General features: G+C 43.2%; 1 protein-coding gene across 1 annotated transcript in view; it reads left to right on the top strand.

Annotated features, from left to right (window-relative positions):
- The window catches only part of OTOP1 (otopetrin 1), a gene marked incomplete at both ends in the record, with an annotated part of 42310 nt that overhangs the window by 14762 nt on the left and 4328 nt on the right, over nucleotides 1-23220 (top strand). The window contains 3 exons of the mRNA XM_081240554.1: nucleotides 2205-2263; nucleotides 9039-9169; nucleotides 12126-13051. Coding sequence (XP_081096680.1) covers nucleotides 2205-2263; nucleotides 9039-9169; nucleotides 12126-13051 — 1116 coding nt within the window. The remainder of the gene's footprint in view (nucleotides 1-2204; nucleotides 2264-9038; nucleotides 9170-12125; nucleotides 13052-23220) is intronic.

The raw sequence follows: 23220 nt of genomic DNA, 5'->3' as shown, positions 1-23220 counted from the left end.
CCTCCCGGACCGGGGCACGAACCTGTGTCCCCTGCATCGGCAGGCGGACTCTCAACCACTGCGCCACCAGGGAAGCCCTGCCTTAGCCGTTTTTATGTGTATGGTTCAGCAGTGTTAAGTATAGTCACATTGCTGTGCAACCAATCAGCAGAACTCTTTCATCTTGCAAAGGAAATTCTGTCCTCTTTAAACATTAACTCCTGATTCCCACCACCCTAGCCCCTGGCAACTGCCATTCAACTTTCCATCTCTATGAATTTGACTACTTTCTGTCTCTTTGAATCAGACAAGTGGAATCATACAGGATCTGTCCGTCTGTGACTGGCTTACTTCACTTAGCATGATGTCCTCAAGGTTCATCCATGTCGTAATGTGTCAGAATTTTCTTCCTTGTTAAGGCTGAATACTATTCCGTTGTGTGGATGGACCACGTGTTGTGTATCTGTTCATCCACTGTTGGACACTTGGGTTACTTCCATCTTTTGACCATTGTGAATAATGCTGCTGTGAATATGGGTGTACCCTGCTTTCAGTTCTTTTGGATTTGTACCCAGAAGTGGGATTGCTGGGTTGTATGGTAATTAAAAAATATTTATTAAAAAAATATAGTATAACATTACTGAAAAAATTGAAAAAGAGACTAAAAATGTGTCTGTAAGCCCATTAACTGAAATATTTGTTGCTGTTTTTATGTGTTCCCTCCATTCTTTGTACTCAAGTGTACATTCTTGGCAAAGTTTTACATGTAAGGTGCAGAATTTACTGTTTTGAGTGTTTCACTTAAAATATCATAAACATGGGCTTTCCTGGTGGCGCAGTGGTTGAGAGTCCGCCTGACGATGCAGGGGACGCGGGTTCGTGCCCCGGTCTGGGAGGATCCCACATGCCGCGGAGTGGCTGGGCCCGTGAGCCATGGCTGCTGAGCCTGCGTGTCCGGAGCCTGTGCTCCGCAATGGGAGAGGCCACAACAGTGAGAGGCCCGCGTACCACCAAAAACAAACAAACAAACAAACAAAAAATCATAAACATTTTTGTGTTGCTATGTAGTCTTTATCAAGCATCAGATAAGTGGTCCTCTAACTTAGAATTCATAGATAAAAGTTAATTGACTTCAGTGTTTCCCTATTGTTGGGTTGAATGTCCTCTTTACCAGGAGTCACTGCTATCTGTTTTTTAAATTGTTAGATGTTTCGAGAATCATGCCTTGAAGTGTTTTCCAGAGCAGGATAGTAAATCTTAGGTGAAACTATGTGGAAGAGAGAGTATGTGTAAGTGTAATTTCTTGTGTGTTGTTTGATTTTCTTTTTTATAGCACTTAATTGAAAATGAAGGCTAAATGAGACAAATTTATAAAGTGCCCAGCTGTGTTTGGCATGTAGTAGGTGCTCAACATGTGTTTGTGTCTAAATAAGGCCCCAAATGCTTTTAGAGCTCAGAAAGTGCCTGGGACAGAGGAGGTGCTCATTCAATGTCCACAAATGAGTGAGTTGAGAACAGAGAGATTTTACTGAAAAGGTACCTGCTCCAGGCACTGTTCTAAGTAGTTGACATGGATTATCCTATTTCACTGCTCACAACACTCTCCAAGGTAGGTTCCACTATCATACCCATTTCGTAGATGGGAAAACAAACCTGCCCAAGGCCGAGGGAGCCAGGATTTGCACACGGGTCTGATACAGCCCCCATCCTGAGTTGCTTCTAGTGACTGCGTGGCCAGGGGCCTGGGCAACGTATATAACAGAGTGAAATAAAAGACCAGCTTGAATTAATTCTGTTCCTCATTTAAAGCATTCAGAATCTGGTTTCTGGCCACTGACATAGTAACAGTTCAGTGAATATTTCTCAAATGAAGCCTGATAAGGATGACATAAACACGTGAACAGGGGTTATGGTAGTCAGGCTGCCACTCCCCAAGCCCCGCCCCACGGCAGACTCGTCACTATTTCCTCCTAAACCTGGAGGCCTCCATCTGATTCTCATGGCAGTGCCGCTGCAGCACTGTTCCCCGCAACACCCCTGGGAATGGCACTGCCACCTGAGATGAGGATAGTGACTTGCCATTTTTGGGCGGGGGAGGTCACTGCACTGACTTTCCCAAAATTTTTCACACCTTTCCCTTAGGTTTTATAGCTTCTCATGGGTGCAAATACAGTGATGGCTTTCCCATTGATGTATCTTTCTTTTCTTCCTTTATTTCCATTTAGGTGTACTTTCTTTGGGGGCACGCAAAGGATATCATCCAATCTTTCAAAACACTGGAAAGGTAAAAATCGTGGGTAATTGCTTACGTGTTGAATTTAATGTTCATTTCGAACAAACAAAACTCATCACTGCCATCTTGATTGGGGTTTTTTTTTGGGGGGGGCGTTGAACTGACTTTATTATTCTGTAAATGTGAATTTTACAAAGCACTTTACAAGGCACGATCACATCCTTTTGTTTGTAACGGATTTCACCTCCTGAAACGGCTCTGAGCACACTGCAAGCCCTAGGTTTCCTGGTCGCTGGCGGACATTGTGTCTTCTGAGTTATGATACGGTGTCAGCCGTGGTGAAAAAGCAACAGTCTGGACTCTGCCAACTAGCTTGCTTGGGTTTTAAATGAGACTGAACCTCCTCTCCATCCTGACAAGCAAAGCCTTCATCTGTGGCCTGGGAAGGGGACCCTCCGCTTTGGCCCCTCTGGGACAGCTCTGGAAGTAGGGTGTTGTGGGTTGGATTTCACTTCTGCTGTCTTAGAAACTTCCCCTTTATGAGCTTTAGTTTTTCTCATCTGTAAAATGGAGATAATAGCATAGCCATCCTCTGGGGACTGGATGAAATAATTGATGTAAAGCTTGTTCCTGGCATAGAACAAGGGCTCAGTAAGTGTTGGCTCTATTATTATCTCTGTCCACCTCTCCCTTGAGATGATTGTGAAGATCAAGGGAGAGAATCTACAGGATAAGAGGGTGAATTACCTAAACGCATGGTATGATTATCATGTAAGAAAGCCTCTGTGCACACATACAGAGGAATCAAGGGATCACTGTTTGGTTTCTAGAAAGATCCCTCATCATATAAACTGTCAGTGAGGAACAGAAAAGTCCCCCAGTACCTTTTGAAATGAAAACTGCTATTTAAGAGAGTGACTTATGTAAGACCACTGGTTGGAACTATTTTAACAGACTATTGAATTAGAAATAACTTTCACCAACCTCATTATGCAAAAAGGATCAGCTTCGACAGGGAGTGAGGCATCTATTGAGCTCCTACTGTATGCAAAGCCTGCTGCCAGGCACTGGTGGTGATATGCGGAGGTAATGGGCCGAGATATCCAGGCATCTGAGCATCATTCCAGGAATGTGCAGTCTGTGTTCTCCCCTGTGCAGCCCCAAGCAGTGGCCTTGGCAGTGAACTTTTTTTTTTTTTTTGCAGTATGCGGGCCTCTCACTGTTGTGGCCTCTCCCGTTGCGGAGCTCAGGCTCCGGACGTGCAGGCTCAGTGGCCATGGCTCACGGGCCCAGCCGCTCCGCGGCATGTGGGATCCTCCCGGACCGGGGCACGAACCTGTGTCCCCTGTATCGGCAGGCGGACTCTCAACCACTGCGCCACCAGGGAAGCCCCTTGGCAGTGATCTTTAATTCCCATCTTAACTCGAGAAGCCACGCCTCCTGGCAGAAGGTGCCGCTGCTCTGCCTCCAGGGGAGGAGAATGGACAAATGGGGTCCAATAGATAAGTCAGGGACAAATGAAGCCCAGCCCCCGATGACCCAGCAAAGGCAGCTTTAGCTGTCCCTTAGGGCAGGACAAAGACTTCCACATCCATCCTCACATTTAATCCAGGCTCTGCCAGGGTAACTATGGTAACTATTCTTCTCTGCATTAAATGGATGTGGCAGTTTAGGGGACTTACCTGGGTCTCCAGAGTGCAAGTGACCAGCTGGGGATCCCCATCCAGTTTCTCCCATTTTGTGCGCTGGACCAGGTCACCTGGTCCTCCTTCCCTCAGTGAGCCTGGGCTCCATTCGCAGCTTGAGGAGAACACTTGCTGATTTTGTTCTGGGGCATGGGTTTCACTTCATCTATTCCATAGACATTCTTTAAAAAATGTCCTTTTTTTTTCCTGATAAAACTTGTAAGGGTACAGTGGAACTAAAAATCATCATAATGCCACTGTTATGGACTGAATGTTTGTGTCCCCCCCAAATGCATATGTTGAAGCCCTAACCCCCAATGTGATGGTATTAGGTGGTGCCTTTGGGAAGTAGTTAGGTCATGAGGGTCATTAGGTCCCACTAATTTCCCATGATGGGATTAGTGTTCTTATAGAAGAGGAAGAGACACCAGATCTCCCCCCTCCTTGACCCCTGCACTGAGCGCACCCAGAGGAAAGGCCACATGAAGACACAGTGACAGGCAGCCATCTGCAAGCCAAGAAGAGAGGCATCACCAGAGACCAACTCTGCTGGCACCTTGCTCTTGGACTTTGAGCCTCTAGAACTGTGAGAAATAAATGTCTGTTGTTTTGTTACAGCAACCACAGCTAAGACAGCCGCTACCCAGAGGTCACTACTATTCACATTTTGGTCTGTTTTCTTCCAGTCTTTTTTCGGTGAATAGATATATATATATTTTTTCTTTTTTCCTTTTTACAATTGTGGTCCTGGTGAGGCTCTCTTCCTGACTTTCAGGTGCTGCCTTCTTGCCATGTCCTCACATGGCCTTTTCTCTGGGCAGGGAGAGGGAGACCTCTCTGGTGTCTCTTCCTCTTCTTATAAGGACACCAGTCCTATTGGATCAGGGCCCCACCCTTATGACCTCATTTAACCTTAATTACCTCCTTATACCCCATCTCCAAGTGCAGTCACATTGGGGGTTAGGGCTTCAACATATACATTTTGAGGGGCCACAATCCAGTCCATAACACCTCTTGTTGGACATCGAATTTTTCTGCAAGTTTTTGTTGTTATTATAAATAGTACTGTGATGAACATCTTTGGCTAAAAATATTTTTGAACATCTCTGATTCTTTTCTTTTTAAAATTTATTTTATTGCAATATAGTTGATTTACAATGTTGTGTTAATTTCTGCTGTCTAGGAAAGTGATTCAGTTGTGTATATGTCTTTTCCATTACAATTTACTGCAGGATATTGAACATAGTTCCCTGTGCTATACAGTAGGACCTTGTTGTTTATCCTCTGGTTATTTTCTTGAGTTAAATTCCTAGAAGTAGGATTGTGGGGATAAAGGGTGAGATGTTTCCAACAAATGTATATTGGGTAGTTTGACCTACTGGGAACTCCTGGCTGAATGAAATGGGCTTTCCCATTCATAAAGCATTTTCTTTTACACGTGTTACTTATGAGAACCTCTCACAGTAGCCCTGTCAGGGACAGTAGGTATGATCATGATCCCACTTAGAAATGAGGAAACTGAGAAATGAAGTAAATGTCCAAGGTCAGGCAGCTCGCCTGTGCATAGCTGGGTGGGATCTGAATGCTGACTTTAAATCTACTGCTATTTCCATGGCATTGCAGTGGCTGCAGTGGCCAGCAGGGTTTGCTGGGTGAAATCTTTCTCTTTGATTAGTTGACATCACAGTATATTAGATATATTAGGATTAACAAAATATCATTAAAATTATTTTCACCTGTTCCTTTTTACTATTCTTTAAATGTGGCTACTAAGAAATTAAAAATTACATATGTGGCTCACATCAGTGTCTTGCATTATCTTTTGGGGGATAATGCTGTTCTAGGCCATGTACGCAGACATTTCCCACCAGGATTTTTCATCTGAGGGAACCCTGTAGGACTGGGGCCTAGTCCTGCCTTGGCCTTGCTTGTTGAGCAATTGGAGACAAGTCTCTCCCTGTCTCTGGGCCTCTTTCCTAAACTGGATAGTGAGTGGTTTGAACCAGATATGCTTATAGCTTGATTTAGCCTTTTTTTTTTTTAATAGGGCAAAGTGTTAACCATTTTTGAGTTACCACCTTTCAGTTTTTTTTTTTTTAATTTGTTTTTTCGTTGCATTGGGTCATTTTTGTTGCGCGCAGGCTTTCTCTAGTTGTGGTGCGTGGGGTCTACTCTTTGTTGTGGTGCGTGGGCTTCTCATTGCGGTGGCTTCTCTTGTTGCAGAGCATGGGCTCTAGGCGCGTGGGCTTCAGTAGTTGTGGCACGTGGGCTTAGTAGTTGTGGCTTGTGGGCTCTAGAGTGCAGGTTCAGCAGTTGTGGTGCATGAGCTTAGTTGCTCCGTGGCATGTGGGATCTTCCTGGACCAGAGCTTGAACCCATGTCACCTGCATTGGCAGGCGGATTCTTAACCACTGTGCCACCAGGGAAATCCCACCTTTCAGTTTTAGATTTAGATGTCTCTAGAAAAATTGGGAGGTTTGATAATCCAAAATGTGCATCTCAACAAAGAGCTAGAGCCAAGTTGGGGTTGTTCCCTCCAGGTGGGGGAGTGGCTGCTCAGTTAGCTACAGTCCCCAGCACTCCCTAGTGTTATCCCAGGCCTGCTTTATTCATTGACATTTCTTGCCATGCCCTGGAGTTTTCAAAACTTCCCTCTCCTGTACTTACCCTTTTTTCTGATCTTTCGAGCCAATATTCCACTATCCATGCTTTTAGTACATATAAAGACTTTTAGTACATACAAGGACTTTTCTCCTGGTGTGAGAATTCCTCTTACTGGTTTGAGTCCTTTTCTTTTCTCAAGAATGAAGTTTTGAGGAGCAGCAGTTCTGAAAAAAGAGCTGGAAACATAAATTGAGATTAGAAAATGGCTCACAGAACACTTCTTTATTGTGGTCTGGGGTTATCGGATCCAAGTGTGAGAAAGGCAGCTTGGCATAAGGAAACAACGCCTGCCTTTAGTTTGTAGGACAATTTCCAGATCAAATCAACAGGAGGCTGCCAGCTCGCAGGGAGCGTTTGTGGCAGAACAGCCAGCAGCTGTGGACTGCATTGGTATTACCTGCTCAGGTTCAGTTGACCTGGGATTAGACAACACCATTTGGACCAGGAAAGAGGAGAAGAAAGGGGAGCTCTGTGCATTATAAGTAAAAGAAAAGCCAGTCAGCCGGAGGCAAACAGCATTGTCTGCATTTGTCAAAGGCTCTATACAATGCCTCCCAGATGTCCTGGGGAAGGCTGGCCACAATCTATAGCAACTGGGCAAGCATGAGGGGCAAGCAGATGGGCAAACAGCTGACTCAGACACCCCCAGGTGGCTGTTTCCTTCTCCACTTGTGCCTGGACAATGGGAAGCTGCCAAAGGAAGCTGGAGTTCAAATGAGGAAAGACTTTGCTTGCAGTTGCTCGTGGGAACCCCAGGGGGTCATCTGGGGTTAAAACTCAGAGGAGAGGCAAGGTCAGGGTTGAGGACCCAACTGTACCATTCTTCCTGTAGGGAGATTATGGACAAGGGTGCTCTTGGTTACATGGGGAGGGGGCTCACACCCTCTGGGCCTCTGCTCTCCAACTGAGAAGTAATCAGTTACACATAGGTTTCAAGGAATTCCTCTCTCAAATCACCTGTATTTGCTGCACCTGCTCCATGCAAGGCCCATTGTTAAGCACCCTGGAAGCTACCAAAGTGAATACATCTTAGACTGGCAGCCATGGGGAATCTTTGGAGGTTTTGAAACAGACAGTGACTCCATTGGAACTATATTCCCTCAGATCCGTCCTCTGTTCTCCAGAGTCCAGAGTCCACCCTCCATGTCATTTCTTTTCTTCTTTAGGAGGCAGTGTGGTCAGAGGCAGGGACAGAACTCTGAGGTCAGACTAGAACAGCCTTGTCACTTCCTAACTTTCAACCCCAAATGCAGCTACATATTCTATTTGTAAATAATATGGCCTAATTCCTGAACCTATCCAAGACTCCAGCAGCTCAACAGTGTCATCACAGAGCAGGATCTTTCTGTGTTTCCACTCTGCCACCCTGTGGGTGAGGGTTTCATCCCATGCTTGTTGCTTCATGGTCACAAGATAGCTGCCCAAACTCCAGCCTTCACGTCTGTATTGAAGGCTGGAAAAAAGGGGGAGAAGAAGAATAAGTAGACTTTTCTCATTCTGATCTCTTCCATCAAGAAAGCAAAAGCTTTTCAGTAGTGCCCAGTAGACCTCATCTCACATCCTACTGGCCACAGTGGCCATGCCTAACTTCAAGGGAGGCCAGATAGTGAGCTTCTGGTTTGTTCTGGTGTCTTTAGAAGTAAGTGGTAAGACAGAGGGGGTGGATAATGATCATTGGGTTGGCAACCCAACAGTAAAGGCGTACCCGATTCTCCAGATTTCCAGTGTAGCCCTTTCATCTTTCCTTCATTGTTCTCTTCCCTTTTGGAAGAAAGGGTTTGCGGTATGGTGGGGTTGGTTGCCTGGTTTTAGTAAATTTCCATCCCTGTATCCCTGCTTCCAAGACCCAGATTTTTATTTGTTTTCTTTTGTCCCATAGACAATGAATTGAGTACTGGCAGGTTCAAGATTAAGGCAGAATGCCAAGGCTGTGTTTTTTTCTGTTGTTGTTTTTTTTTAAGATGTTTGGGGTAGGAGTTTAGTAATTTATTTATTTATTTTTGCTGTGTTAGGTCTTCGTTTCTGTGCGAGGGCTTTCTCTAGTTGCGGCGAGCGGGGGCCACTCTTCATCGCGGTGCGCGGGACTCTCACTATCGCGGCCTCTCTTGTTGTGGAGCACAGGCTCCAGACGCGCAGGCTCAGTAGTTGTGGCTCACGGGCCCGGTTGCTCCGCGGCATGTGGGATCCTCCCAGACCAGGGCTCGAACCCATGTTCCCTGCACTAGCAGGCAGATTCTCAACCACTGCGCCACCAGGGAAGCCCCCAAGGCTGTGGTTTTGGAAGGTCCCATGGAACTGCTTCTCCTAGCCAGACAGGGGACCCACCCAGAGCCTGAGCTGCCAGATGAAATCACAATCACTGCTAAGAAGGAAGCTTGTGTGTGTGCCCGTGTACATGTGTGCAATGTCTCTATCTCACCTCAAGGGGCTAGGAGCTTCCCAGGGCTGCTCAGGAAGTGAGTCCTTGTGTTTTTCAGGTTTGGGGTGATCCACTCAGTGTTCACCAACCTGCTTCTTTGGGCGAACAGCGTCCTGAATGAGTCAAAGCACCAACTTAACGAGCACAAGGAACGGCTCATCACCCTGGGCTTCGGGAACATAACAATAGGTGAGTGGTAAGAGTTGCCCAGCTGCCATCTTGGAACAGTTTGGAAACCTGCAGAGACCAGAATGTCCATAGATGGAGGTACGGGTTTCAAAGACCTGCAGGGTCCACCCAATTCAACATCGGCCAGACAATCCTCTGTTGTTGAAAATCTTTCAAAACCTCCTAAGTCTCTCATCCTGCTTCCATAAGTAGGGTGTGCTGAGCATAATTAAAGGTTTCTTCAGTGACTCAGGGATTGTCAGATCCAGGGGTCATCATTTTGATCACCATTTCTCATGGTCCAGTTTGGTGTGGAAATGAATGTCTTTGTTTACAACCTTGGAAGATTGGTGGTTGTTTGTGTTTTTAATTAAACCTCTATTACCAGTTCTTTCTACTAAAAGTATAGCTTTAAAAAATCCATAGAAGTCTAATGGTATGTTGTGGTTAATTGGTTTTCGTTCATTTGAAGTTTTTATTTAACTCTACTTAGTTTATAATTTTGGCCCATCTTTATTCCCCCTTGTTCCTATTGGAGCGCCTGTCTCATGACTCCTCATTTTCTTCCAAAATTCTTTAGCATTTGTGACCTGTTGCTTCTATATTAGAGCACTGGGGTTGAGAAGAATATGGGGTAGAGGAAGGTGTAATGTACAGGGGCCTGATGTCTCAGGTTTGGGTCTTGTCCCCATCACCTTCTAGCTGTGTGACCTTTGGAAAACATTCAACCACTCTGAGCCTCCCTTTTCTCTTTTATGAAGTGAGGGGACTTGAACCATGTACTTCCCATGAGTCCTTCCAGCTTTAATGTAATGCACATCTATCCTCTCTGTACAAACCCAGGTCAGTCCCAGAGAGCAACTTGAAACCCGTTTCCTCACCAGTGGGGTGAAGATGACAAAATCAGGGGGCCACACTACATTTCTTCACCACCCCTAACCAGCAGCCCACTCTTGGGAAGGCCATTCTCTTTGGACCCCGTTTCCTCATTGGTATCAATAACAGTAACAGCAGTGACAAGAATAACAAAAAGTTTTGTTAAGCATTTTCTGAGTGGCTGGCTGGCACATTAAACTCTTGTCCCAACACTCTGAGGTAGGCAACAGTGACCTCATTATATGGATGAAGACATTGAGCCAGAGAAAAGTTAAGTGACTAACCCAAGATCACAAAGCAGATGGATGATTGAGCCTGGATTTGAATTCCAGCAATCTGGCTCCAGAGACCTTGGTGAAGATGGGATTAGATTAATTTATAAAAAAGGACTCTGTCAGCTCTAACATTCTGTTAATCTGAACCTTTTCTCCTGAGTATTTCCCTTGTCTTTTGCATTGTATAGTATTGTGTTACAAGTGTTGGGGAAACTCCTTATGAATTGAAAATTGCAGTGTTCTGCAAAAGTGAGGGTAATTAATGCTACTACCAAGGTTTTTTGTCTGTATCATATAAATTAAAACATATCATAAATTAAAACAATGACAAAACGTAAAGAAAAAATCCACAATAGTACCTACCCAGAAGTGCACTTAAATGCTGTTAACATCTGGTTATTTTTTGGTCTTGGTGCTATTTATTTATAAATAAATAAATATAAATATAAATAGTTGAGATCATACTGTACATATTCAATCATTTTTTTCTACAACATACAATAAGAAATAGATTTTACATTGCAACCCAAATGAACACATACCTGTATGTGTGTACACATGAAATAATAATCTTACTATATCAGAGACACTCAAATTTCTATTGTATTTGATTCCATTCATTCAATCCTGTTTTATTCCATTGCAATTCCATTAAAAAAAATATTGGTTGCTACCCTCTAAGTTGATTTCACAACTGAGTTCTGGGTTGTGGTATGCATTTAAAAATACTGGATATACAATTTGTTCTTACTTTTTTCCCATTGTTATTATAACAGTTATTTCCTTGTATCATTAAAACACAATTATAATTTTTAATGACTGCCTACTATTCTATTGTAAGGATGTACCAAAATTCATTTAACACTTCCTAAATTGTTACACATTGAGGTGTTTCTCTTTCTTTCTCAAAAACACACAACAAAATTTTACCTAATGCTTTGACTATATTTTTGACTTGTCCCTTAGAATAGATTGGAATTATAGGCCAGAGACTTTATATCATCTTTAAGTCTTTTGTTCCTATTTCATTATTTACTTACAGCTTTTCCCCTCCTTGTTATGAAATGGTCCTTTATACCATTGCCAAGTGTCTTTCAGAAGGTGGGCCCTGTCTTGTGCCACACTTGCTGGCTTCCAATACTCTCAAGAGGAAAATTTTTGCTGATAAGGGGCATTTTCCCTCACAAAGTTGTTTTTAAAAAGTAATTTAAAAATCACACAGGTCAATCATATTCATATAGAAAGTTTAGAAAATACAGCGAAGCAAAATCTAGAGAGAAACTTACATAAGGTTGTATGTCAATTATATCTCAATAAAAGTTTCTTTTACTGAAAAAAAAAATCACCTGCCATTTTTCTGCCCAGAGATAACCATTGTTAACATTTTAGTTTATGTCCTTCCAATTTTTTTCTATGTCTGTCTATCTCCCTATCTCTCTGTCTCTGTATATATATATCACCAAGATATCTATAATTTATAAAAATGGAGCCATACTCTAGCCTCTTTGGCAGCTGCTTTTGTTCAACAGTGTCTTCTGAACATCTTTATATGTTGATAAGTAAATTTCTAAAATACCATTTGCAATGACTGGACAATATTCTAATGTATGGATAAGATCTAATTCGTGTAATTAGTACTCTTTGGGGAGTATTCATGGCTGTCAATTTAGCCATGATATGAAACATGACAAAAAGCCATGAAATAAAGCTTTTAATTCAATGGCAAACCCAAGCATGAATCCACAGTGAGAATATGTTTTTTGTGGTTTTCTGCTTCGCCACTGAATGTGCTAATTGTCCTCCCCTGTGGTCTGTCTCCCCCCTAGTTTTAGATGACCACACACCTCCGTGTAACTGCACACCCCCGACCCTCTGCTCTGCCATCTCCCACGGGATCTACTACCTCTACCCTTTCAACATAGAATATCAGATACTGGCCTCCATGATGCTCTACGTCCTGTGGAAAAACATCGGGCGCAAAGTTGACAGTCATCAGCATCAGAAGATGCAGTTCAGGTCTCACAGGGTCATTCTGGGCTCGGTACTGGGCCTGACCGCACTGGCTGCCACCATTGGGGTCGTGGTGGTGTATCTGATTTGGATAGGGCGCTCCAAAACCAAGAGCGAGTCAGCACTCATCATGTTCTACCTGTATGCCATCATCTTGCTCATACTCATGGGGGTGGCAGGGCTGGCTGGGATCCGGATTTATAGGCTAGATGAGCAATCACTAGATGAGTCCAAAAATCCAGCCCGCAAACTGGACGCAGACCTGTTGGTGGGCACTGCCTCCGGCTCCTGGCTCATCTCCTGGGGCTCCATCCTGGCCATCCTCTGTGCCGAGTCCCGCCCCCCGTACACCTGGTACAACCTGCCCTACTCCATACTGGTGGTTGTTGAGAAGTACATCCAGAACCTCTTTATCATTGAGTCCATTCACCGAGAGCCAGAGAAGCTCTCCAAGGACATCAGAACCCTGCAGGTGGTCACAGTCTGCAATGGCAATGACACATCCCTCCCTTCTTGCTTCGAGAGCAGACCTGCAGCCGGGGACGTGGCTCCCCAGGGCAGTGAGATGCCACATGCGGCCAATGGAAATGTGTGTCTGAGAGAAGTTGGTAGCAAAGAGGAAGAGGAGAAGAGTTGGGAAGGGGCCCTGGACCCAGCCTGCCACCCCCATTTCCTGCAGGGCAATGCCCAGAGAAGAGTCTTAAGGAATATTGCAGCCTTTTTGTTCCTCTGCAATATTTCGGTAATCTGCAAGTTATTTCTTTATTTAAAAATATTGATTAATCTATTTTCCTTGCCATTTTCAAATAAGGAATGAAGGCAGCTTTTAATCAAAATAATTTAAATGTAAGGTTAAAATATTAGACTGGAACATAGGCTTATATTCTACAAATCTGCTTACTGAGTATCTGTATGCCATGGACTGGGGTGGGAACTAAGAATTAAAGGTGAGAAGACGTAATCTCTTTCCTCAAAAAGGTCACAGTGTTAGTGGGAGAGGGAGACAAGGAAAAAATATAATACAGTGAATATGGTAAATGCTGGGACAGGGCTATCTGCAAGGTGGAATGGGAGCATGGATTCAAAGAGGGACTTCAATAAGTAGGGGATGCTTGAGGTGAGACAGAGACTCAGTTAAGAGTGCTTTTGGCTGCAAATAACAGAAAGCTTGATCAGCAGTATCTCCAGTCTTAAAGACAAGAATTCTGGAAGTTGGCTGTTCAGGGTTGGCCTGGCAGCTGAATCCTATCATCAAGGATCCAGGCACTGTTCACCTTTCTACTGAATGTGGTTGGCACATGGTCATAGGATGGCTGCAGCAGCACCAAGCATCACGTCTGGGTTCAAGCCAGGAAGACAGAGGGAAGAATTGGTGCCAGGCAATGTCTGCAATTGATGTGACCACCCCTAACTGCAAGGGAGGAGGGGGAAGTGGATGGTTTGCTTTCTAGCCTCTATAATGGACGGTAACAAGGTAGAAAAAGATGTATAATCAGCCACTCAATATTGTCTGCCTCAGCCTCAAGGAACAGTTGGAAGTTTACCAACTGTGATCAAGGCACGAAAAAGAAAGGCTTGGGGCAGAGGGCACATGATGTGCAAAGACACAGAGGCAAAGGACACCATGGCCTATTTGAGCAGCACCAGCAGCTTGTCATGAATTCCATACACGTGAAGCAGGGCGGGAAACAGGATGGAGGGTCTGGTTAGACGGGTCTGGCTTGAGCAGAGCTTCATAAGCCTGGCTGAGTCTGGTCTTCACGCTGAGGGCAGTAGAGGACCCTCTCAGATTTGTGTTTTAGAATGATCTTCTAGCAGCAACGTGCAGGAAGGATGGAGGGAGGTAAGATCAAAGTCAGGGAAACCGGAACAGAAGCCCCACACAGCTGCCCAGAGAGGAAATGATGGGAACTTGAACCAGGGCAGTGCTGGTGGGGATGGGGAGAAGGAAAAGGAATACAAAGCATTGTGTGTTGTTGGGATTTGTTCTAGAGGTACATAGAAGGGTGGAAGGTCTGGGTAAAAAGGAGGGAGAAGCAGCCTTTGGTGCACACAGGCATCTGCAGTGACCGTGGCTGGTGGAATGGTGACGACGCCCCAGCCCACGGTGCCCGCCCATCATCGCAGCCAACTCTCTGCTACCAGCCTCCGTATCATCAGGGCTGCTCTGTTTCCCCAGAAGCTTACTGGCTTTTTCGCTTCCTCTCCCTAATATCAGTTGGTGCATGTCCAGGGACTGCAACTTTTGATATTACCCTAAGGCCACAAAATTGGGAGGGTCCATCTGAAGCTGAAAGGGCCATGTGTCTGCCAGCCAAATCTGATTCTTGCTTTGGTTCACCTGGACCTTGGTCCCCCTCCAGGTCGGCAGACAGATATGGGGAGTTCTGAAGGGAGAAGGGGTCCCAGAAGAGTGTGGCTCCAGGTGTGCCCTCTTCTTTCATCTTGTAGACATTTATGGGGCACCTGCTCTGTGTCAGGAACTATGCGGGTGCAGCAGTGAACAAAGGACTTAAAACAGGAAAACAAGAGAGAGAGAGATTAATAGCTACAGTGGGGCTGCATTTTATGTAAGGCTTACATTCCAGAGAGGGGTGTATCAGCTTAGATTCTTGTATAGTCAGAGTTGGTTCTAGAAAGCCCCTAAAGCGTATTGTTTTTTATGCATCCCAAGGTATGAAGATCTCTCTTTTCAGTGAGTTCAGAAAGACCACTTTCCCTGTATTGGTGTTTTGCTTGCTCACCAGGTGGTACACTTGGCTTGCTTTTTTGTACCAGCTTGACCGAGAATAGCACTGCTATACTAGAATCGAGTGGCAACTGATGGTCTCTTGGGACCCGAAGCCCAGGTCCGGCGCTCTGGACCAGGAGAAGGACACGTTTTATCTCTTCATCTCTGTGCTCTGCCCCTGATGGCCCCAGGCACTGCCTCCGTTCCCTGGGGAGTGAGCCAGAGGACGGAAATCATTGCAGGCTGATGTTTTAGGATGACCTGAGCCAACTCCACGGGCAGCACTTTGAAACCCTGCACTTCATCCCATGTTGTGCTAAAGGCATCTGGCAGAGGCAGGAACTGTTTCTGTCCGGGACCAGGAGCTGGCGCAGAGGCAGCGGCTGGAGGTGCTGGTGTGCACGACCACGTGGGGCAATTGGCAGCTGTGGAGTGGAAAGTAAAGGGTGGTGGGTGTGATGATGGAAGACTTTGGGTGCTGTGGGAACACTGGGGTTCAGGGGAGGCCTCCTCTTGGTGGAGTGGGGCAGTCTGGGTGGAGCAGCAGGTATGGGGAAGGCACGGATGCAGAGCAAGGCAGGGCTTGCTGGATGTGCTCAAGAACTGGAAGGAAACCCACGTGGCTAGAACTTGGAGAGCAAGAAGAGAGAGGCGTGGCCTGGTAAGCCATGGCCACAAGCCAGGACTTAATCCTAAATGCAACAGAAAACCATCTAAGGGTTTTTTTTTTTTTTTTTTTTTTTCTTTTTGCGGTATGCGGGCCTCTCACTCTTGTGGCCTCTCCCGTTGCGGAGCACAGGCTCCGGACGCGCAGGCCCAGCGGCCATGGCTCACGGGCCCAGCCGCTCCGCGGCATATGGGATCCTCCCAGACCGGGGCACGAACTCGTATCCCCTGCATCGGCAGGCGGACTCTCAACCACTGCGCCACCAGGGAGGCCCATCTAAGGGTTTTATGCTCTGAGTGACAAGATCTGATTCGTGTTTTTATTCTTTTAAATTAAATTTTAATGGTGGTAATGAACACATAACCTAAAATTTACCATTTTAACCATTTTCCAGTGTACGATTCTGTAGCATTTAGTGCATTCACATAATTGTGCTACCATCACCGCCACCCATCTCTAAAACCTTTTCATTTTGCAAAACTGAAATTTTGTACTCATGAAACAACTCTCCATTCCCTCCACCCCCATCCCCTGGCAACCACCGTTCTACTCTCTTTCTCTATGAGTTTGACTCTGGGTATCTCATATAAGTGGAATCATATGGGATTTATCTCACGTGGTGCAAGGACCTTCAGGTTCATCCATGTTGTAGCCTGTGGAGGGAGAGGGATGACAAGAGTGGCTCCCAGGTTCTGCCTTGAGTTCCTGGTACATGGTGATGCTACTTATGGAGATTGGGGTCTCTGGAGGGGGAGCAGGCTTGGGAGGGGCTCAGGTGGAAGGAAGCACGTGAGTTTAGTACTGGACACATTCAGTGGTAAGGTCTCTTGGACGTCCAAGTGGACATAACCAACAGGCAGATATTTTGGTTTTCTATTGCTGTGCAACCAGTGACCCCAAATGCATGACAAAAACAACAACCATTTTATTATGTCTCAGGAACTTGTGGGTTAGGAATTCTGGCAGGGCTTGACTGGACAATTCTATTCCTAATGAAACTGACTGAAGCTACTGGATGGGCTGCTTGGGTTGGAAAGTCCACGATCTGGTGCCTTGGGTTGGGGAGCCTGAAAGGCTGGACTCAGCGGGGACTCTGGCTGCAGTGTATTCGTGGGGACTCTCCAGCACGGCGGTCTCAGGGGAGGTGGACTTCTTAGATGATGGCTCAGGACCCAGAGCCAGGCTTCCAAAGGACTGGAAGTGCCAGACTCTTAAGGTGTGGGTGTGGACATTGCACGGCACTATTTCTGCCATATTTTTTGGGTCCAGCAGTGATAGCGTCCACCCACATTCAAGGGAAGGGGGCATAGGTTGCCTTTCAAGGGGATGAGTAGCAAGAATTATAGCCAACTTCACAGCAGATGGAAAGATCTGGATTTCAGGAAAGAGGTCCATAAACTCTTTTATTCTCATTTTCTTTATTTTTTTTAACATATTAATGGAGTATAATTTGCTTTACAATGTTGCGTTAGTTTCTGCTGTATAACAAAGTGAATCAGCTATACATATAAATATATCCCCGTATCTCCTCACTCTTGCGTCTCCCTCCCTCCCTATCCTACCCCTCTAGGTGGTCACAAAGCACCGAGCTGATCTCCCTGTGCTATGCAACTACTTCCCACTAGCTATCTGTTTTACATTTGGTAGTGTATATATGCCAGTGCTACTCTTTCACTTCATCCCAGCTTACCCTTTCCCCTACCTTGTACTCAAGTCCATTCTCTACGTCTGTGTCTTTATGCCTGTCCTGCCCCTAGGTTCATCAGAGCCATTTTTTTTGTTTTAGATTCCATATATATGTGTTAGCATATGGTATTTGTTTTTCTCTTTCTGACTTACTTCACTCTGTATGATGGACTCTATGTCCATCCACCTCACTACAAATAACTCAATTTCGTTTCTTTTTATGGCTGAGTAATACTCCATTGTATACATGTGCCACATCTTCTTTATCCATTCATCTGTCGATGGACACTTAGGTTGTTTCCATGTCCTGGCTATTGTAAATAGAGCTGCAATGAACATTGTGGTACATGACTCTTTTTGAATTATGGTTTTCTCAGGGTATATGCCCAGTAGTGGGATTGCTGGGTCATAAGGTAGTTCTATTTTTAGTTTTTTAAGGAACCTCCATACTGTTCTCCGTAGTGGCTGTATCAACATTCCCACCAACAGTGCAAGAGGGTTCTGTTTTCTTCACACCCTCTCCAGCATTTATTGTTTGTAGATTTTTTGATGATGGGCATTCTGACTGGTGTGAGGTGATACATCATTGTGGTTTTGATTTGCATTTCTCTAATGATTAGTGATGTTGAGCATTCTTTCATGTGTTTGTTGGCAATCTGTATATCTTCTTTGGAGAAATGTCTGTTTAGGTGTTCTGCCCATTTTTATATTGGGTTGTTTGTTTTTTTGATATTGAGCTGCATGAGCTGCTTGTATATTTTGGAGATTAATCCTTTGTCAGTTGCAACTATTTTCTCCCATTCTGAGGGCTGTCTTTTTGTATTGTTTATGGTTTCCTTTGCTGTGCAAAAGCTTTTAAGTTTCATTAGGCACCATTTGTTTATTTTTGTTTTTATTTCCATTTCTCTAGGAGGTGGGTCAAAAAGGATCTTGCTGTGATTTGTGTCATAGAGTGTTCTGCCTATATTTTCCTCTAAGAGTTTTATAGTATCTGCCCTTACATTTAGGTCTTTAAACCATTTTTTATAAGATTTAAATCAGGTATTTGCTCAGATTTTGGAACTATTTTAGGCTAAGCTTTTTTTTTTTTAAGATGTTGGGGGTAGGAGTTTTAGTAATTTATTTATTATTTATTTTTGCTGTGCTGGGTCTTCGTTTCTGTACGAGGGCTTTCTCTAGTTGTGGCAAGCAGGGGCCACTCTTCATCGTGGTGCGCGGGCCTCCCACCATCGCGGCCCCTCTTGTTGTGGAGCACAGGCTCCAGACGCACAGGCTCGGCAGCTGTGGCCCACGGGCCCAGTTGCTCCACGGCATGTGGGATCCTCCCAGACCAGGGCTCGAACCCGTGTCCCCTGCATTCGCAGGCAGACTCTCAACCACTGCGCCACCAGGGAAGCCCTAAACCATTTTGAGTTTATTTTTGTGTGTGGTGTTAGGAAGTGTTCTAATTTCATTCTTTTACATGTAGCTGTCCAGTTTTCCCAGCACCACTTATTGAAGAGACTGTCTTTTTTCCATTGTATATTCTTGCCTCCTTTGTCAGAGATAAGGTGACCATATTTGTGTGGGTTTATCTCTGGGCTTTCTATCCTGTTCCATTGATCTATATTTCTGTTTTTGTGCCAGTACCATACTGTCTTGATTACTGTAGCTTTGTAGTATAGTCTGAAGTCAGGGAGCCTGATTCCTCCAGCTCCGTTTTTCTTTCTCAAGATTGCTTTGGCTATTTGGGGTCTTTTGTGTTTCCATACAAACTGTAAGATTTTTTATTCTAGTTCTGTGAAAAATGCCATTGGTAGCTTGATAGGGATTGCATTGAACCTGTAGATTGCTCTGGGTAGTATAGTCATTTTCACAGTGTTGATTCTTCCAATCCAAGAACATGGTATATCTCTCCATCTGGTTGTATCACCTTTAATTTCTTTCATCAGTGTCTTATCTGCATACAGGTGTTTTTTCTTCTTAGGTAGGTTTATTCCTAGGTATTTTATTCTTTTTGTTGCAATGGTAAATGGGAGCGTTTCCTTAATTTATCTTTCAGATTTTTTATCATTAGTGTATAGGAATGCAAGAGATTGCTGTGCATTAATTTTGTATCCTGCTACTTTACCACATTCATTGATTAGCTCTAGTAGTTTTCTGGTAGCATCTTTAGGATTCTCTATGTATAGTATCATGTCATCTGCAAACAGTGACAGCTTTACTTCTTCTTTTCTGATTTGGATTCCTTTTGTTTCTTTTTCTTCTCTGATTGCTGTGGCTAAAACTTCCAAAACTATGTTGAATAACAGTGGTGAGACTGGGCATCCTTGTCTTGTTCCTGATTTTAGAGGAAATGGTTTCAGTTTTTCATCATTGAGAACGATGTTGGCTGTGGGTTTGTCATATTTATTATGTTGAGGTAAGTTCCCTCTATGCCTACTTCCTGGAGAGTTTTTATCATTAATGAGTGTTGAATTTTCTTGAAAGCTTTTTCTGCATCTAATGAGATGATCATATGGTTTTTAGCCTTCAGTTTGTTAATATAGTGTATCACATTGATTTGTGTATATTGAAGAATCCTTGCATTCCTGGGATAAACTCCACTTGATCATGGTCTATGATCTTTTTAATGTGTTGTTGGATTCTGTTTGCTAATATATTGTTGAGGATTTTTTCATGTATGTTCATCAGTGATAGTGGCTTTCTTTTTTGTAGTTTTCTTTTTTTGTGATATCATTGTCGGTTTTGGTATCAGGGTGATGGTGGCCTCATAGAATGAGTTTGGGAGTGTTCCTCCCTCTGCTATATTTTGGAAGAGTTTGAGAAGGATAGGTGTTAGCTCTTCTCTAAATGTTTGGTAGAATTCACCTGTGAAGCCATCTGGTCCTGGGCTTTGGTTTGTTGGAAGATTTTTAATCACAGTTTCAATTTCAGTGTGTATGATTGGTCTGTTCATATTTTCTATTTCTTCCTGGTTTAGTCTTGGAAGTTTGCACTTTTCTAAGAATTCATCCATTTCTTCCAGGTTGTCCATTTTATTGGCATATAGTTGCTTGTAGTTGTCTCTCATGATCCTTTGTATTTCTGCAATATCAGTTGTTACTTCTCCTTTTTCATTTCTAATTCTGTTTATTTGAGTCCTCTCCCTATTTTTTCCTTGATGATTCTGGCTAATGGTTTATCAATTTTGCTTATCTTCTCAAAGACCCAGCTTTTAATTTTATTGATCTTTGCTATTATTTCCTTCATTTATTTTTCATTTATTTCTGATCTGATCTTTATGATTTCTTTCCTTCTGCTAACTTTGGGGATTTTTTTGTCCTTCTTTCTCTAATTGCTTTAGGTGTAAGATTAGGTTGTTTATTTGAGATTTTTCTTGTTTCTTGAGGTAGGATTGTATTGCTATAACTTCCCTTTTAGAACTGCTTTTGCTGCATCCCATAGGTTTTGGGTCATCGTGTTTTCATTGTCATTTGTTTCTAGGTATTTTTTTATTTCTTCAGTGATCTCTTGGTTATTTAGGAGTGTATTGGTTAGCCTCCATGTGTTTGTTTTTTTTACAGTTTTTTTCCGGTAATTGATATCTAGTATCCTATGTTGTGGTTGGAAAAGATACTTATACAATTTCAATTTTCTTAAATTTACTGAGGCTTGATTTGTGACCCAAGATATGATCTATCCTGGAGAATGTTCCATGAGCACTTGAGAAGAAAGTGTATTCTGTTGTTTTTGGATGCAATGTCCTATAAATATCAATTAAGTCTGTCTGGTCTAATATGTCTTTTAAAGCTTGTGTTTCCTTATTTATTTTCATTTTGGATGATCTGTCCATTGGTGAAAGTGGCGTGTTAAAGTCCCCTACTATGATTGTGTTACTGTCGATTTTCCCTTTTATTGCTGTTAGCATTTGCCTTATGTATTGAGGTGCACCTATGTTGAATGCATAAATATTTACAATTGTTATATCTTCTTCTTGGATTGATCCCTTGATCATTATGTAGTGTCCTTCTTTGTCTCTTGTAATAGTCTTTACTTTAAAGTCTATTTTGTCTGATACTAGTATAGCTACTCCAGCTTTCTTTTGATTTCCATTTGCATGGAATATCTTTTTCCATCCCCTCACTTTCAGTCTGTATGTGTCCCTAGGTCTGAAGTGTGGTCTTTTGTAGACAGAATATATAAAGGTCTTGTTTTTGTATCCATTCAGCCATTGTATGTCTTTTGGTTGGAGCATTTAGTTCATTTACATTTAAGGTAATTATTGATATGTATGTTCCTATTACCATTTTCCTAATTGTTTTGGGTTTGTTATTGTAGGTCCTTTCCTTCTCTTCTGTTTCCTGCCTAGAGAAGTTCCTTTAGCATTTGTGATAAAGCTGGTTTGGTGGTGCTGAATTCTCTTAACTTTTGCTTGTCTGTAAAGGTTTTAATTTCTCCATTGAATCTGAATGAGATCCTTGCTGGGTAGAGTAATCTTGGTTGTAGGTTGTTCCCTTTCATCACTTTAAATATGTCCTGCCACTCTCTTCTGGCTTGCAGAGTTTCTGATTAAAGATCAGCTGTTAACCTTATTGGGTTTCCCTCTTATGTTATTTGTCACTTTTCCCTTGCTGCTTTTAATATTTTTTCTTTGAATTTAATTTTTGATAGTTTGATTAATATGTGTCTTGGCGTGTTTCTCCTTGGATTTATCCTGTATGGGACTCTCTGTGCTTCCTAGGCTTGATTGACTATTTCCTTTCCCATATTAGGGAAGTTTTCAACTCTAATCTCTTCAAATATTTTCTCAGTCCTTTTCTTTTTTCTCTTCTTCTGGGACCCCTATAATTTGAATGTTGGTGTGTTTAATGTTGTCCCAGAGGTCTCTGAGACTGTCCTCAATTATTTTCATTCTTTTTTCTTTATTCTGCTCTGTGGTAGTTATTTCTACTATTTTATCTTCCAGGTCACTTATCTGTTTGTCTGCCTCAGTTATTCTGATATTGATTCCTTCTAGAGTATTTTTAATTTCATTTATTGTGTTGTTCCTCAGAGTTTGTTTGCTCTTTAGTGCCTCTAGGTCCTTGTTAAACATTTCTTGTATTTTCTCCATTCTATTTCTGAGATTTTGGATCATCTTTACTATCATTACTATGAATTCTTTTTCAGGTAGACTGTCTATTTCCTCTTCATTTGTTTGGTGAGTTTTTACCTTGCTTCTTCATCTGCTGCATATTTCTCTGTTTTCTCATTTTGTTTAACTTACTGTGTTTGGGGTCTCCTTTTTGCAGGCTACAGGTCCTTAGTTCCCATTATTTTTGATGTCTGTCCGCAGTGGGTGAAGTTGGCTGTGTAGGCTTCCTGGTGGGGGGCACTGGTGCCTGTGTTCTGGTGGGTGGGACTGTATCTTGTCCTTCTGGTGGGGAGGGCCATGTCCAGTGGTGTGTTTTGGAGTGTCTTTGAACTTAGTATGACTTTAGGCAGCCTGCCAGTCACATGGCTTAGAAGAAAAGGAAGAGAGAAAAAAAACAAAAAATGAACAGACAGAATCCTCGGACAAATGGTAAAAGCAAACCTATACAGACAAAATCACACAAAGAAGCATACACATACACACTCACAAAAAGAGAAAAAGGAAAATATATATATATTTTTAAAAAAGGAAGAGAGCAACCAAACCAATAAACTAATCCACCAATGATAATAAGTACTAAATACTAAACTAAGATAAACATAAAACTGGAAAGAAATTAGATGCAGAAAGCAAACTCCAAGTCTACAGTTGCTCCCAAAATCCACTGCCTCAATTTTGAGAACATTTGTTGTCTATTCAGGTATTCTTCAGATGCAGGGTTTATCAAGTTGA

Source organism: Mesoplodon bidens (assembly GCF_964165515.1).
Source record: "Mesoplodon bidens genome assembly, chromosome: 1".
NCBI lineage: Eukaryota > Metazoa > Chordata > Mammalia > Artiodactyla > Ziphiidae > Mesoplodon > Mesoplodon bidens.
This window is presented reverse-complemented; position numbering and strand designations above follow the sequence as displayed.